Below are 16,870 nucleotides of genomic sequence, written 5' to 3'. Positions count from 1 at the left end.
ACCTTTTTCCTCATAGGAGGAATAATCTGCAATTTCCCCTTTAATTTAAATGTTGATGCCTTCCCCTGTTATCTGAGATATAAGCAGAATGTGCTCATTAATTGCTATTAAATATGTAAAAATTTCTGGAATTTTGAAGTCATGGGAAATTTTTTTGGGGGGGGAAACAGATGTGGGGAAAAAATGAAATACTTGAAAAACTGGAAAAATTGGGGGATAGCAAAATCATTACATATATTTCAGTTTCCTATTGGAAAAAATTGAAAAGGTCCTTGTATATTTAGAATAAGTGAAATGCTTTGAAAGACAGTTTTCCTCATTCAAAAAGAGAAAATATTTCATGGGGGGACTTTCTGAAATGTCCCAATTTTTCCATTGGAAGAATTTTTAAATTCTCAGCCTTTTCATGCTGTACATGAAAGTGTGAAAAGAAACATTTTACTCATTCTAAAAGAGAACATATTTCACACATTTTGTTTCAGTGTTGAAAAGCACATTCACACACACACACTTAAGTTTTTACTGCTTTTTTCCTGGGCTTTTAAATCTCTGCTTGCTATAGAGGAATGTTCTATTTTTTGTAATGTAGAATTGTTGTTTGGGGCTTCAGGTATATTTTCAAGATTGTCTGCTGCCATGTAATCCAGCACTATACACTTGGAGAACAGTGTGCATGGAAAGCTTTGAGACTTTGGATGTCATGATTGCTTAATGTATATAGGGATCCTGCCAGTTTTTTGACAGGGTCTCACCCAAGTAAACCTATCCACAGCCACTGTCCCAACTGGTTTTGTACAAGTAGCAACAATGATCACCCAGCATAACCTTTTTTGAGTGGCCAAGTGACCCATCTTTCTTTTTTGCACCAGCACAAAAACCTGGCTGTATCCAGCTCCTAGGAATTATGTATTAAACTGTCTGTGTTGGTATCTAACCAGGTACATTATGATCCAGGCAGGCTCCATTTATATTGCAATGATTCTTTAATATAACCTTTTTTGTTGTGCTGCTATAAATGCTAACAGTGAACAATGCACTTTTTAACAGTATAGGTTTACAGATAAGAAATTAATTTTTGCTCCTCAGTCTAGCCTAATGAAACTGTTACACAACTATTCATCAGTGTTCTTTTGCTGCTTAAGTTGTGTACTTTTTCTTTTTGGTTGATATTGCAGGACCACCACATCCTGTAAACCAGAATGTTCAGCCTACAAGTACTACCCAACGAACGCGTTCCACTGTGACTTCTTCAGAAAGAACACCTGGTGTAGAGAAAATAACAAAGCCTACCCTTGCCTCCTCGATTACACAGCCACCAGAGTCATTACTACATGAAGGTATTAAAAAGTGGAAGAGTAAAAAAAAAATGTTCTCATGCACTTCAGTATTAACTTTAAACTTAAACACAGTGTCTCTTTTGGTGTTTGTTTTGAGGAGTAAATCCTTAATTTGACACTTTTTTCATTATAACAAAGGACTTGTTTTACTGGATTCTGTTCATAAACTAGATAACCTACAGTGCATGTATTTAAGTAATTACGACATACACACAGCTGCTTTTGACAGCATCTTTGTTTTCACGTCAAGGTGGCTGTGGATTTCATTTGTATATTTGAGAGAGAACATGTGTAGCACAATTCCCTTAGTTTGTCAAATTGGGACTCAGATTTCCCAGTATGATCTTTTACAGGTCTAATAATTCATTTCTCTCTCACCCCCCCCCCCCCCCAATAAGTAGCTCTGGTTCAGTATGGACCTTTATGTGGTGATCCTTTGCACTAAAATACTATTAAATACATTTTTGTTGCTTCCGTAAAATCAAGAGTTAGAGCTTTGGGATTTGTGGGGACCACTTTCATTAGTAAATATACTATGTCCTGCAGTCTGGGGTTTTGTAGCCCTTCTGCCAAAATCTGCTTCTGAAAGGTAGTCATATTTTAGAAAATGTCTTGAGGACAGGGTATTTCATAGTTGAAAAATACTCACAAAGGTTGTTGCCCTACAGGTCCTTCATTTCTAGCAGATGTTCTGTTGGTCTTAGAAGATTGTAATGATATATTGGAGTGGAGGTAGTCTGGCAGATATGTTGGTTCAACAACCTATTTAAGATTTTATAAGTCATAATCAGTACCTTAAATGGCACCTGAAAGATAATAGAATACAGTACAGATGCTAAAGTGCTGGTATAATGTTTTTTTGATTACTCATTCCATCAGCAAGTTGTAGTTTTCTGTATCAGTTAAATCTTGAACAATCATCAAGGGAGGTAGGAATATTTTAAGTGTGTTATTTTTAACAGGAGAGAAAAAGCTGCAGCTTTTTACACAGGTAGGTGGTAGTACTCACTGTTGCCTCTAACCATCTGGGATCACAGAATCCAAGATGTCAAACCTTTGTGTCCTAGGTGGAGGGAAGTGAGTCCCTGCTGATGACTGGCACTAGCCAGACACCAAGAACTGTTTGGTGTCTTGTTCCCTGAGCGAGGTATTACTGGCTTTATCCAAACTGACTTTTGAGACAAGATTGAACTTCTGGTTCTCACAGTCTTCAGAGTTATGGTCCTCAGGGGAACAGAGTGTGAGCAAAACAAGTCCCAAAGTGATCCTTCTGTGTTAACAATGACTTGATTTTTTTCAGATAGATATGGCTGTGGTTTATAATTCAATACTTGTTCCAGTGGATGACAGACTTTTTGCAGCTTCTGTGACAACAAAAATGTTATTTTCCCCTTACGTGTAGCAAGATTAAGATAAGGATGTCAATAATTCAGATATAAGTTATCTGTTAATTTTTAAAGTATATCATATAAGATCTGTATTGGCTGTCTCAGTTGATTAGTATAAATCAAACCATGATTGGAAATGTTAGATTAATAAGTGATTATTTAGAAGAAAACTTGCAATCAAATGTGACAGTTAAATTTCATTTGCTGGTGATAGAAGATGATGAAGAAGAAGATGAAGATATTGGATTTTATATCCCGCCCTCCACTCCGAAGAGTCTCAGAGCGGCTCACAATCTCCTTTACCTTCCTCCCCCACAACAGACACCCTGTGAGGTGGGTGGGGCTGGAGAGGGCTCTCACAGCAGCTGCCCTTTCAAGGATGACCTCTGCCAGAGCTATGGCTGACCCAAGGCCATTCCAGCAGGTGCAAGTGGAGGAGTGGGGAATCAAACCCGGTTCTCCCAGATAAGAGTCCGCACACTTAACCACTACACCAAACTGGTGATATTATAGTGCTTTGAGGCGATATTCTGTCACTTGCAGATTAATGTGATATATACTGAATATTTTTCTAAATTAAGTAGATAGTTACTTCCATCCTCTCAACAGGGCAAGGTGGTGTTGTGGGTTGTGAATGACATTTCTTAATGAAGAAGGAAAGGTCCCCTGTGCAAGCACCAGTCGTTTCTGACTCTGGGGTGACGTTGCTTTCACGATGTTTTCACGGCAGACTTTTTACGGGGTGGTTTGCCATTGCCTTCCCCAGTCAGCTACACTTTCCCCCCAGCAAGCTGGATACTCATTTTACCAACCTCGGAAGGATGGAAGGCTGAGTCACCCTTGAGCCAGCTACCTGAAAACCCAGCTTCCGCGGGGGATTGAACTCCCCGGTGATAACTAAGTTCCAGTGAACTCGATTAGAGTTCAGTTCAGTGCAGGCCTGGTTGAAAGCAAATCCCACCAAGTCTCTCTCTTTCTCTGCCCAGTTCTGGCTCTCTCCTCCCAAGCAGAAATACATGCTGTCTGTGGCAAATCTTCATTGCCTCAAATGCAATACAGTCTAAGACAGGGGTGTCAAACATGCGGCCCGGGGGTTGAATCAGGCCCCCGGAGGGCTCCTATCAGTCCCCCGAGCGATTGTCTCTTGTCTGCTTCCTTCTGCCCCTCTCTTTCTTCCTTTTGCATCTCAGCTTGCTTTGCAAGGTTTGCTCAATCGTACAGGAGCTATGGAGCAAGCTTCAATTTTCTCCATTGGTTTCAGTTTCAGTTTATTTCAGTTTATATCCCGCCTTTCCCACCGAAGCAGCTCAGATAATAAAACAAATAAAACAGCGATCTGTCAGAATACTACACTACAACCCTCTATAGTTTCCAATGCCAGTTAGTTATAGGCCAGCCGGAAGAGGACTGTCTTACAGGCCCTGCGGAACTGGCCAAGGTCCCGCAGGGCCCTCACCTCTTCCGGCAGCTGGTTCCACCAGTAAGGAGCCGTTACCGAAAAGGCCCTGTCCCTGGTGGATTTCAGATGGGCCTCCTTTGGCCTGCGGATAACAAGCAGATTTTGAGAGCCTGATCTCAGTACTCTCTGGGGAACATGTGGGGAGAGACGGTCCCTAAGGTAGGCAGGTCCTAGGCCATATAGGGCTTTAAAGGTAATAACCAGCACCTTGTACTGGACTCGGTATATTATTGGCAGCCAGTGCAGATCCCGGAGCTCTGGCCGGATGTGCTCCCATCTTGGGAGCCCTAATAACAGCCGGGCAGCGGCGTTCTGCACTAACTGCAACTTCTGGGTTCGGCACAGGGGCAGTCCCATGTAGAGGGCATTACAGTAGTCCAACCTCGAGGTGACTCTTCTGCCTCCTGGTCCCCTGGGGAGGGAGGGAAAGAGCCAGAACTTCTTTTGTCCAGTTCCCTGGATCCCATTGGAGAAATACAAAGAAAGCACCTTTAAGACCAACAAGTGCTAATGTTTTAAGCATGTTTTATTTTAAGGGTTTTAAAAAAAATCTTTAATCATGTTTGTCTGTGTCCTTTAAAAAAATTATATCTCTGCTACCCAATCTTAAATAGGTACACACATGGCCTGGCCCAACATGGCCCAAACCGACAAAGTCTCATTTATGTCACATCTGGCCCTCATAACAAATGATTGACACCCCTGGTCTAAGAGATGTCTGATAGGTTAATTTGTGAAGATACGTTTGATGATGGTCTTTATTTTAAATTTCTCTTCATCATATGTGCTTTTCCAACCCGATAATGTTGGCATTGATGATGATGATCAGTGTTTTTTGGAACTAATTTTTAAAAGATGCATGTTATGATTGATCTATATAATATAATGTAACAAGTAAAATAATGTTTAAAAGTGGTGCCTTTGCGTACTGTGGCTTCAGACATAGACAAATACACTGCAGAGGTCTAAAAGTATTTGTTAAATATGTGTTTGTATAGTCTCTGCTAAGCACTGCCTGAACTGCAACAAGAACTCTTTAGTTGATCTCAGAGTTCTTGTACAATAGAAAATTTAACTGCCACATGAAAATCTGGAGCCCTTGTGAGTGAATTTCAGATCAAGAGAAATTCAGAATGGAGAAATGTGTTGCTTAATCATAGTAGCCGTAGTAGCCACACAGAAGTGTGTTCCAAAACATGAATGTTGCTTTATAGTTATAAATGTTATACCCCATTGTCATGATTAGGAAGGTATGTATGGAGAGAGCTTTTGCTTTCTTCAGTTGACATAACAACCTCGTGTTTTCCTTTGATTGATCAGGGCCTAAGGGTAGAGGACTGCTGATATGTAATGATGCCCTGCTTGTTGAAACTATTTATGTGAATGAAGGACAAATAGCATTTTTTACTCATTTCATGCATGACTAGCTTATTTCCAAAGTGACAGAACTTTGGAAATCAGTAAAGATGTTGAAGTTGCATGCCAAAGGACATGGAAAGGGTTGCATAGTGGAATGTGAATTTGTTCCCATGATACTCATGAAATCCTTTAAAATTTTATCTTCTGAATTGTGCTTCAATGAGTTGTTTTAGTTCTACTAACTTTGTTTGTCTGCCGCTAATATTTAACCAAACCGTTCTACTAAAAATTGCCAGCTAAACTGCTTTTCTACTATTTGGTTAATAATAATTTGGGTAATTTGCCCATCCTTCATGTTACGGTGTCCTTTACAATGTTTGGTTTTGCTCTCTCTCTCTCAATGCTCTGAGTTATGCTTTCAATTTCTTAACTTTCCTGACGGTCTGATTCTTGTGTTTGTGCTTTCCACTTCACAGGCATGCAGTATGGTGGATATGTTAATAACCAAGCTAGCTCTCCAGCAACTCCCTTGTCATCAAGTACAGATGATGAGGAAGAGGATGAGGAGGATGAGGAAGCAGGTCTGCTTTAGCTTTGCGCCAGTATTTCTCATGTTTCATGCCCATTTTTGATAATAACTGAAGAAGTCAGAAATTCTGTTTTATATAGGAGTTTAAAGATGGTGTTCAGTAATAAAAAAACTCCTTATATAGGAAGTGGAGATCAGTAATAAAAAACCCCCTCTGCAATAAGCATTTCACTAAGATTCAAAGCCATGGAAGTGCATACTGAATGATCAGTTGGGCTTTTTAAAAAGAGTTACCATGGTTTCTGGTTAAAGTTCTGTGGTAACTTTGGAGCATTTCTCATGTTAACAATAACAGGGTTTTTTTAACCTAATCATATCCACAGATTGCTTTCTTTAAAGTTAAATATGTTATTATATTTTGGTATTTAGTGGGTATGAGAAGATTATCTGTAAATACCTGCAGTCCTAAACATAATTAAACTCTTCTAAGACCATTGTAACTCTGCAGGAATACACAGGTATCTTCTAAGACACACAAAATTCTGTGGCAACTTTATTTTTTTCCCCATTTTATTGTGCAGATAAACATTGACATGTGATAATTTATCTTCATGGTAATATATTTGCCAGTCTGTTTCAGTTGGCTTTATTAAATTGGGGTTTTTTTTGCCATGAGTATTATTATTCAGTGGACACATTATTTTATTTTATGTTTAGGCAGATTTCAACAACAGAGCCTAGAACATATGATTAAAGTCCAGCTGCCACAATTAAATAAATTCTTAAATTGTGGTATTTAGACAGAGTATGCTTTTTAAGTTAAGATTTAGAATGACACATTTACCATTTACTTTTCTTGCTATATTACTGAAGAATTAATTGTGCTCTTATGCTGCTTGTGTGCTCTTATACATTCCCCAAGGTGGTGCATGGGAATGTTGCCAACTTGGCATGCATAGCTGTACCCCCAGGAGTGTGTTTTGTGATTTTTCTTCTAAAACTGTTAGCTGATTTTTTCCAAATGTTATTTCTCTTATGCCCTTCTGCTTAAACTTCCAGTCAAATAAAAAGAAAGTTATACTCATTACATGCTTTCTCTGTGTTATACCAGATACCAGCATAATTCAGAGCAGTTACTGAAATATCTTAGTATGGTTGGAAATATTTTGTTGAAATGCATATCATTGTATTACTTAGCTTGTGCAGTTTATCCACCCCTATCAAATCCACTGCAAAAATGCATCTCAGAGTTTAGCACTTTATTTCATCGCCTTACTGTTAGGAATTTGACAGTCTGTTTCAGTATTGGAGGAAATTATAATTACATTTTTAAAAATTAATTCTTTTCCTCAACATTAATTAATTCAACAAAATTAATTCATTTCCCTCAACATTTGTAGAGTCCTTTAAGAAACAGTTTAAAAAAAAAAAAGCAAGTGACTTAGTGAAGTAATAGCCAACATTTAATTTTGAGAATCTCTTCAAGTAGTTTTAAATATGAGATCTGAATTTTGATTGAATTTCGTAATGAAAATTGAAATACTGGGGCTCGGAAATAATTGTAAGTTCTGGAACTAAATCAAGTTGGTCGATAGCATCTGTGCTGTTCTGAACTACCTTAAACTTGCTGTGAGATTTTTAAACCTTGTAGGATATGTAAGAAAATCTGCCTCCTTCAAATTATTGGCTCAGCTTTTGAATAGAAAAAGGGAGCCAAACTGTATACTTTTTCTACTCAAAAAGCTTGCAAGTTGTCCCCTGCCCCCCCACAAAGAAATACCTTAATTTGAAAGTTACAGCTTTTACAGTTAACTCATGCTTTGAATGCCATATTATGAAACATTTCAGTAGGTTTTCATTCTGTCTGTGCTATCGCAGTTCTGTCTGCAAACTGTATTAAGCATTTTAGAAACAACATAGTGCTGGCCATGATATGGTCAAGCTACAACTATGCTATATAACCCCTAGTCTATTTACCTGCTATGGGGCATCTTTAAGGAGCAAAAAAAGTCTTAAAATTGTATATGGTATGGGCCTGTTTTTAGTTTTAGAGCAGGCCTGGAATAATCCAGAAAGATAGTTGACAAAGCATCTGAAGATTTCAGTCAGTCTGGTTCATAAAAGTTTGATACAGATTTTTTTAAACCCTCCTTCCTATCTTATGATTTCCAGGCTGGTTTAGACACACAATAGAGTATTTTTAGAACTTTGTTGGTACTAACAAGAAATGTGACACTTAACGAGACTTGTTTCTGTCTTAAGTGTGCTAACTTTAATTTGGCTGTACTTTTAAAAATTGACTTTAAGTTTTAATGCATAAAAGTTCATTTGTTCCATTAGATACAACAGATCTTGGAGGTATAGAATCCTTCCAAAATAAATTAAAAATATAATGTGCACATATTTGAGTACTGGGTTATCTGCAAAAGGTTAGCCTACCATACTGAATGTTACAAAGTAAACAAAACCAAAGTAAACAAAAATAAGCAAATAGAATGTAAATTATATCTCATTTGCACTATATAATGCTTATATAGGTTTAGATTAAGTAGCATTAATGTTAAAGAAAACAGGAAATGTGTGTTGCTAAAGGACATGGTTCAGTTTGAATTAAAGAATGCAGACTAGGATAAGAAGGAAAAGAGTTTTGACCAAGAGGTGCCTGATAGTCAGTGCTTGGAGCATTCCTCTTCTCTTGCCCCGGGGACCTTAGCCAAAGTCTTTCTCACTTTTCGGAATGTACAAGTGATGTGCACTTGTTTTTGTTCGCAGACTTTTTTCTCTGGCTTTGAAATACTTGGGGGGGGAATCCATGATATCAAGTAGTCACAAACGGTTAGCATATGAATAATCTATTTTCGCTAATATCTTATCAGGCTGCTATTTTCTCATCGGTTTTGTCATTGGTAGTTCCTTTTTAAAAAGTAGTTTTGTAGGCACAAAATCCTGTCTTGTGTTCTTGTTGTATAATACTCTTATTTTTCTAACAGAGTTTCTTATTCTTTCTTACCTGGTATTGTTAAAACAGTGGTTGGCATGCAAGTGAATAAATGTGTTCTTTGGTTTCTTCCCCTAGCTATTGACAGCTCTTCCACTACTAGTAGTGCATCTCCTGTTCCCAACAATTACGATAACCTTGAAGGAGGTGGCTATCCAGGTAAATTCTTTATGTTCCATTATTATTATGAACATTACACTTTTGAAATATTAAAATGTAAACATGGATGTTTTGTCTAACTTCATATGTGTTATTCATTTTAACTTGAGATTCAAAAATTTGGGTTTTTATAATTAATTGGGTTATTTTTTAGATAATAAGTTAAATAATACTGAATGAGTTCCCTAACTAAATGAGTTCCTTAAAATTTATTTATTGCATTTTTGTACTCTTATGTTTTGTATTTTATGTTGTTAGCTGCCTTGAGTCCCATTCAATGGAAAGGCAGTGGGGAATAAATTTAATAAAGAAAATAAAGAAATAAATACTAACCTTTTTCAAATAAATTCAGGTGGGTAGCCATGTTGGTCTGAAGCAGCAGAGCAAAGGTTTAAGACCAGATTTATTCTGGGTATAAGCTTTCATGTGCATGCACACGTGAAATATCTGAAGAAGTACATGTGCATGTGAAGGTTCATTTTCAAAGATGTTATTAATGTAGCATTATAAATATGACAGTCTAAAATCATTTTTTTTCTTTTCACCTATGTAACATATGGCTTTATACCCTATATTACATTTCTGCAAAGCTTACTGGTTAATTCTGCTGTATGTTGTTCAGATGCAATCCTGTATACAATTATGAGATGGCCCTATTGAACCTGCTACTGTGCAGTGCTCTTCTTAGTAAAAATACAGTGTGGCTAATCAGCCATGGGGTAGTTTAATGGGAACTGAATATCACATACATCCCCTTTTAAAATAAGTTCCCTTTTATATACCCTTTTAAATTGTAATCTTGGTATCTGTCCAAACCTTATATTTATGTGGGATATATCACGTTTGTCTCTATTATTCTCGTATTGATATTTGATGTTTCCTATTTTATGCTGTAAAGAACTGCGAGACTGGGATTTTTTTTTCTGAGTTAATATTGATTAGGTGAAACTGCATGTGTGGCATTAATCCTTATATTTGTGTAGAGGCAGGGATGGGGCTTGTGGTAGGATCATGAAGTGTGTTTTGACTGAAAATGTTAGTCTGGTATCTCTGGTGAATGGATCATCTATGTAAGTTTTCCATAAAAGGGAAGATGTGAAACTGTGGAATATAGGTGGGTCAGTGATAATGAGTAACAGAGTAAGACTAAGGGGCAGACAAAAGAAATCTGTCATTCGTATTAACTTTTAAGTCACTTGAAGAATACCTCATTTTTAGCAATATTTTAAGGGCAGAAATATGTCAGAACAGGTTTTTGGGATGAGGTGGCTGCTGCCTGATGACCTTCTGTTCCCTGTAATTCAGAGGGAGTGTGGGGACAGGACTTCGTCTGCTACCGTTTGGGGTACTTGATTTTGTTTTATTTTGTTTAAAGTAAAGAAGTGCATTAAAATAAAACATTGCTCTTTTTAGACGCACGATCCACAAGTCCAGCTCCTGTTTCTTCTTCAGTTTCCCAGCCATCGAAACCCTCTAAACCTTTTGGCTATGGGTACCCTGCTCTCCAACCTGGCTATCAGAATGTAACACCTCCACCTGCCATGCAGCCAAATAGCTCTGGATATAATTCTGGATTTCCTCAGTACCCACAGGTTAGTGATTGGAAGATACTCATATAAAACATATATTTGTTATATGTGTATGTGTGTGTGTATGTCTGGTGTAGCTTTTGATAAAATGAAATGAATGCAGATGTATAGTACCAGGATTGGAATTCTAATTCTTTGATTTCAAAATAGATTCTTTATACTTCAGTTGAAAGAAAAGGCCTATTGAACAAAATTAATACCTGAATACCGTATTTTTCGGACCATAAGACGCACTTCCCCCCCCCCAAAAAAGTGGGGAAAGTGCGTGCGTCTTATGGTCTGAATACTAAAAGATGAGGGGGGAGGGGCCTGCAGCCCCTGGGAGACAAGCGGCGAGATCGCTCCCTCCGCCCCCATCGCCAACCCAGCACTTTGCAGGGAGCGATCTCGCCGCTTGTCTCCCAGCCAGGCGTGCTTGCCCCGCGCTTGCGTGCCTGGCTGGGAGACAAGCGGCGAGATCACCCTCACCGCAAATCCTGCACTTCGCAGGCGGGGCCGAGGCAGTCCGAAGGCTGCAATGGTGCCCGCGTCACCGAAGATGGCCATTTGCGCATGTAGACGAAGGTGCGTCTTATGGTCCGGTGCGTCTAATCGTCCGAAAAATACAGTATTTTGCTTCTCCAAGCAGTGGGAATTTCAAAACAGTTCCAGGGTCATTTGCCTTCAGCAGACAGTGTGCATAGTTAGGCTGACATCTTGAAATGCAATTAAAAAGGAATGATTAGAAAGTTACAGCCTGTATGGGCAGTGCTGGCCCCTAGTCAGAACCCAGGCATTCCTCAAGGTCAGCCTGGCCAAGCCTCATTGCTTTTGCTATCCATAGCATCTCACATGGCAAAGAACCACACCCACTGTTCTGAACAGCTCAAAGTGGGGCTTGCAGAAGACCCTTGTTACAAACTATCAAGCTGAGAATTTTTAAGGTGTTCCCTGTTTAGAGATGAAGGCCTGCCTAACCTGAGTTGCAGTGCAAAGCTGTTTCCCCATGCTATTCATGCAAATATAGCTTAGACAGTGTTTATATATTTAGAGAGGATAATATTTTGTTACTCAAGTTGGAAATGAATTAGCACAGATGTGTAGATTAATATCTAAATAACAGCAGTCTGGCTTAGGACAAATTCTAAATTATACTCGTTTTTAAAAGCAAACTTGTGCCTTTCAAATTATTAGACATGAAAACTATGCACATCTAATTACATTTACAAAATCATTGTTCACTCATCTTCTCAGCATCTCAAACATTATATTGCATTAGTAGTATCTGTTCTTTTTTGAGGCTGTGATATGAAAATAAAAAACTCCAAGGTAGGGTATGTTATACTTTCCCATCTTCATTAGACCTTCAGCTGTCCCCTAAGTTTATCACACCATGGTCCACATTGCCTAGAAAATTGCTTAGGCCGAGGCTCTTAAGTTATTGTGGTAAGGCAGTAAAACAGGTTTTCTACCACTGACTACCCATATGACCAGGAAGATGTGACAGATGTGCCAGCTTATGAGAAGCCAGACAAGTACATCACATAACAAATGTCAGTGAGGCTGTGAAGAGCCCATGCCTCACAGTGCCTGGGTGAAATATACTTTAGGAACAAGTTTAGGAATAAAGGAGGTAGCAGGAGTGGTTAATGGAGAAAGGGGTTATTAAGTTACATTAGCCGGGGTCCAAAGAACCATGCAACTATTTGAACGAAAATTGGATTTTTTTTTTGGACTTGTGTGTATCAAAAAGCAATCCTCCCTTGCCACATGACATATCTGTTTTGAAGCTGAGAGGATTTTCAGAAAGTGGTTAATGATGTGGTATGGCTGCCTGCTATTTAAAGTTTTTTTTGTTGGTTAGAAGTTAGGATTACCCCACAGGGGAGGTAATAGCGAGGAAGCTAGTACTGCAAAATACATGTTTTTCATTAATGGTTGTTTCTAGCAATATCCCACAATGAATCAACTTTCTGCTAGTCTTGGAGGACTAGGTCTACAGCAGGCTCAGCAGCCAGAGAGCTTAAGACCAGTCAACCTTACTCAAGATAGAAATATTCTGCCTATTGCTCCAGTTCCTGCTCCTGTGCCTAATTTGAACTCAGATCTGAAGAAGCTGAACTGCAACCCGGAGTAGGTATAAATTTTCCAGTATTAAGCATGTTTAAATCCTTGTGTTTCTTGGTTTGATTGATCTGTCTGAGGAACATATAAAAGCCTTATAGCATCAGATTACTGTTCGATCTAGCTCAGGAACCTGCAACTTCTGGCTCTAAAGTCAGATGTGACTAACCAATGAAGCAAATTAGCGCTCTAATAAAGAGAGTGAACTACATTAAGGTATATTGACAGACTAGAATAACCAGGATGTGAATGAAATGGCAGGAAAACGTTTTTGGGGGACTAAAGAGCTTCTTAAAGATACTTCATAGAAAGGTAAATAATAGATCACATTGCCTGTGATCATAGTGCAGGCCATGGGCAGGTTTATTCCGGTGCACTAAAACAACCACATGACTCCTCTGTGTTACTTATTGCAAGACCTCATGTGTTCCACATCTGCAACAACCAGTGTTTGGGCTGCAAAAACTTTATAGATTATTACTCAACAGAGACGGACACGAACCTGCTCATGACCCTAATTTTGGGCTAAAATTGCCCAGGGTGTGGAGCCTCCCCTCCATGATGCTCCGTATTTTTTTTTCAGAGGTTCATGTACCTGTAGGTCATGGTGGGAAGTGGAGGTGGGGAGGAGTCACAGAAACTGCTTGTATCTGTTTCAGCCTAACAGTGGGTCTGGTGCACCTGTCAGCTTTTAGGCTGAAATCAAAGCAAGCCATTTCAGCAGTCCTCCTCACTCCCCCCTGCTTGGAGGTAGGGGGGAACAAAAGGGATCACTGAAACAGCTTGAGATTCCCCACACACACCTTCTCCTGGCTGAGGCTTGCTGCAGCAAGGAGAAAGGGAAGAAATGGAAGTGCTTCCCTGGAGATCCACTCCCTCCCCTCCCCCCCAGTTTCTCCTGGCTGAGGCTTGCTGCAGCAGGAAAAAGAAAGACCTTTCCCAGAAGATCCCCTCCCCACTTTCTTCTGGCCAAGGCTTGCTGCAGCCAGGATAACGGGAGACTCTTGCTGGCAGATCCTGGCTGCCATGATGGAGCCATTTAAACCCTCTGGTTCTGCTCCCTTCCACTTCAGAGTGGGAGAGGAAGAGTAAAACTAGGTTAAATTTGGGGCAAAGTGCCTCCCAAGGACATTTCATCCCTTTCTTTCTGCTGGTCATGGGGGGCACTTCACTCCCTCTTGTTTTCTGGCTGTGGCCAGCAGAAAAATAGGTTGACATGCCCCCTGAAAGGCACTTTACCCCTTCTTATCTGCAGCCAGCAGGAAGGTGGGAGTGAAGTGGCCCGAGGAAGTCACTTCACCCCTTCCTTTCTGCTGACTCAGCTGTCTTGGGCCCACTCGCACAACCTGTTTGAAGGGGCTACCTGCTGTGCCAGTGAGGAGTCTCCCTCCACTGACTCAGCTGTCACTCTTGGGCTCCCTTATGCAGCCTGTTTAAAGGCAGATCTTGGCTGTGATGGCTTCTCCTTCCACCACACGCTTTAAACTGCATCACAGGAGGAGAAGCTGACCCCAGAATTTGCACACAGTTCTCCATCAACATGCAGGGAGGCTGCATTATGAATCTTACAAAATGAGCTGGCTTGGTAAACAGAATGGTCTGTGAAGGTTCATGTGACCCCACAAACTGAAACGAACCTTGATATTCCTGGTTCTTGTCCATCCCTGTTAATCAACATGCCAATTGGTACTGTTTTATATTTTCAAGTTATGAAAATGGACTTTCTTATACTGGCTCTTTGATTACTTGTTCTGACTTGCAAGGCTAATATATTATATATTATTATTTAGATGGTTTGCTAAAAATGCAGTAATTCATAGCCAACAACATATTTCTACCCCTGCTGTTGTGTCCTGCAGTTAGTATGCTATTTAAAAAGGGTAGATAATGTTAAACCGCCTCCTTGTGGTGACAGATGCTCACTCTACACTATGACAACATTGCTACAGGTGTAGATTTGGATAACAAACAGTTTTGCCCTTTTCTTGTTGGAAAGTTGTAATTATCAGAGCTCATAAATTAATGAAGTCTCTCACTGTTTGTATACCAGATACATACATGGTGACACTTTGTAATAAATGGTGAAAAATATGACTGGAGTTGAATGCTGAATGTGGGGATAAGCGATTGTGATGGGAAGAGAGTTGTTACACTTGTTGCCCCTGACTCCTTCATCAAGTCTCGAATGCTTTATGTTTATGCAGAGTTCTGCAAGTTGGTCTGGTTATTTGCATAACACAGTGGCTTTAGAATACATGGGTGAATCATAATCTGTGAACCTAATGCTTGTAATTTTATTTTCTAGTTCATTTCGATGCACCTTGACAAATATCCCTCAGACTCAGGCTTTGCTAAACAAAGCAAAACTTCCTTTGGGATTGCTTCTACATCCTTTCAGAGATCTAACGGTAAAATGCCTTTTTATGCCCAATTTTGCTTTTATTATGTTAAAATATAAAAAGAAGTTTGTCAGCATTCAGAAGTAAACTAGAGTGGAATGCTGGTTTACATTAAGATGGTGCAAGCTGTTATTGTATTATATTTCTTGAAACCAAAATAAAACCAGAAAATAACTACAAATGCATTTGTAGCATAAACTTCAATAGAACTGTCTTTAAAATAAGCTTTGAACTGTAGACTTTATGCATGTTACATTCCTTTTTATATCCATTATCTTTAACACATGTACATATACAGTATTGTAATAATGTCTTAACAGTAAATAAAATTTAGGAGCATGTTTTAAAAATTTGCATGCTGCAATTTTCTTATTTTTTTTTTCCTTTTAGCAGTTACCTGTGATAACATCAAGTACCATTGTGAGATGTAGGTCATGCAGAACATACATCAACCCTTTTGTTTCCTTTATTGATCAAAGGAGGTGGAAATGTAACCTGTGCTACAGAGTTAATGATGGTAAGTATTAATGAGAGAATCCATAATCCATAGGGCTACATGGTGAACTCGAAAGGTACAGGTGTAAAGAGAAGCTTCAGAAGCTGTGTCCTCCTTTGTGAAAACAGTCCCCTTTCAGTATGGGAGCAGCTCCCAAAGCATAGGGGCAGCACGATCTCTTAATGTACTTGGGAACATTCTTCAAAGGCCTTGCTTGTTGTTTTAAGTAAACAGTGGTGTTAACAAGGATAACACGTAGAATGGGGTAGGGGTTTTGTTGTTGTTTTTGATACAGTAAGCAACATAAAAGAGCTATGAACACATTCTTAACTTTTTGACAGTAACATATTTGTTTTACAATTTAGTTCCAGAAGAATTTATGTATAATCCTCTGACACGATCATATGGTGAGCCTCACAAACGGCCAGAAGTGCAAAACTCTACAGTGGAGTTCATTGCTTCTTCAGATTACATGGTAAGTATACATTTTAAAATGCTTGTCAAAAATAAATTCTCATGCATCCGTGAAGGTGTTCTAAAGTTAGGACTGAAGGCAGTCATGAACTTAGATATTCCTCCCCCCACCAACTACTTCCTATCTCCTTTTATAAGCTGCTGTTTACTTCCTTTACAAAGGACCCTCACGGATGTGACGGGATAACAGGAGCATATAAAGCGAAATTGTCCATCGTTCTGAATAATCAGAGAATTTAAAAGACTGTATCAGTATGATTTTTTAAATAATTCATTTTGTTTTACAGCTTCGTCCACCTCAGCCCGCGGTGTATTTGTTTGTATTTGACGTGTCCCACAATGCAGTAGAAGCTGGATATTTGTCAATTGTATGCCAGTCTTTGCTGGAAAATTTAGACAAGTAAGAACCTTCTTGTTTTTTACCTTTAGTGTGGAAATATAATCAGGATTCTTCAGCCATTATAAGTGTTACTCAAATGGTCATCTCTACCATTCATACATCCACAGGTCCCTCATCCGTTTTTGTGCTTCTGGTCCCAGAATGACCTCCTTTTAAGGAATTCACTGACTAGCTTTTAAA

At 39.1% G+C, this 16,870-nt stretch overlaps 1 protein-coding gene across 1 annotated transcript in view; it reads left to right on the top strand.

Annotated features, from left to right (window-relative positions):
* Positions 1 to 16,870, top strand: part of SEC24B (SEC24 homolog B, COPII coat complex component) — a 50,553-nt gene that overhangs the window by 11,560 nt on the left and 22,123 nt on the right. Inside the window, exons 3-11 of the mRNA XM_060246936.1 lie at positions 1,176 to 1,337; positions 6,020 to 6,124; positions 9,149 to 9,229; positions 10,643 to 10,821; positions 12,746 to 12,930; positions 15,227 to 15,329; positions 15,711 to 15,837; positions 16,182 to 16,291; positions 16,578 to 16,690. Of these exons, the coding sequence (XP_060102919.1) occupies positions 1,176 to 1,337; positions 6,020 to 6,124; positions 9,149 to 9,229; positions 10,643 to 10,821; positions 12,746 to 12,930; positions 15,227 to 15,329; positions 15,711 to 15,837; positions 16,182 to 16,291; positions 16,578 to 16,690 (1,165 nt within the window). The remainder of the gene's footprint in view (positions 1 to 1,175; positions 1,338 to 6,019; positions 6,125 to 9,148; positions 9,230 to 10,642; positions 10,822 to 12,745; positions 12,931 to 15,226; positions 15,330 to 15,710; positions 15,838 to 16,181; positions 16,292 to 16,577; positions 16,691 to 16,870) is intronic.

This window comes from Heteronotia binoei, chromosome 9 (assembly GCF_032191835.1).
Source record: "Heteronotia binoei isolate CCM8104 ecotype False Entrance Well chromosome 9, APGP_CSIRO_Hbin_v1, whole genome shotgun sequence".
NCBI classification, from domain to species: Eukaryota; Metazoa; Chordata; class Lepidosauria; order Squamata; family Gekkonidae; genus Heteronotia; species Heteronotia binoei.
This window is presented reverse-complemented; position numbering and strand designations above follow the sequence as displayed.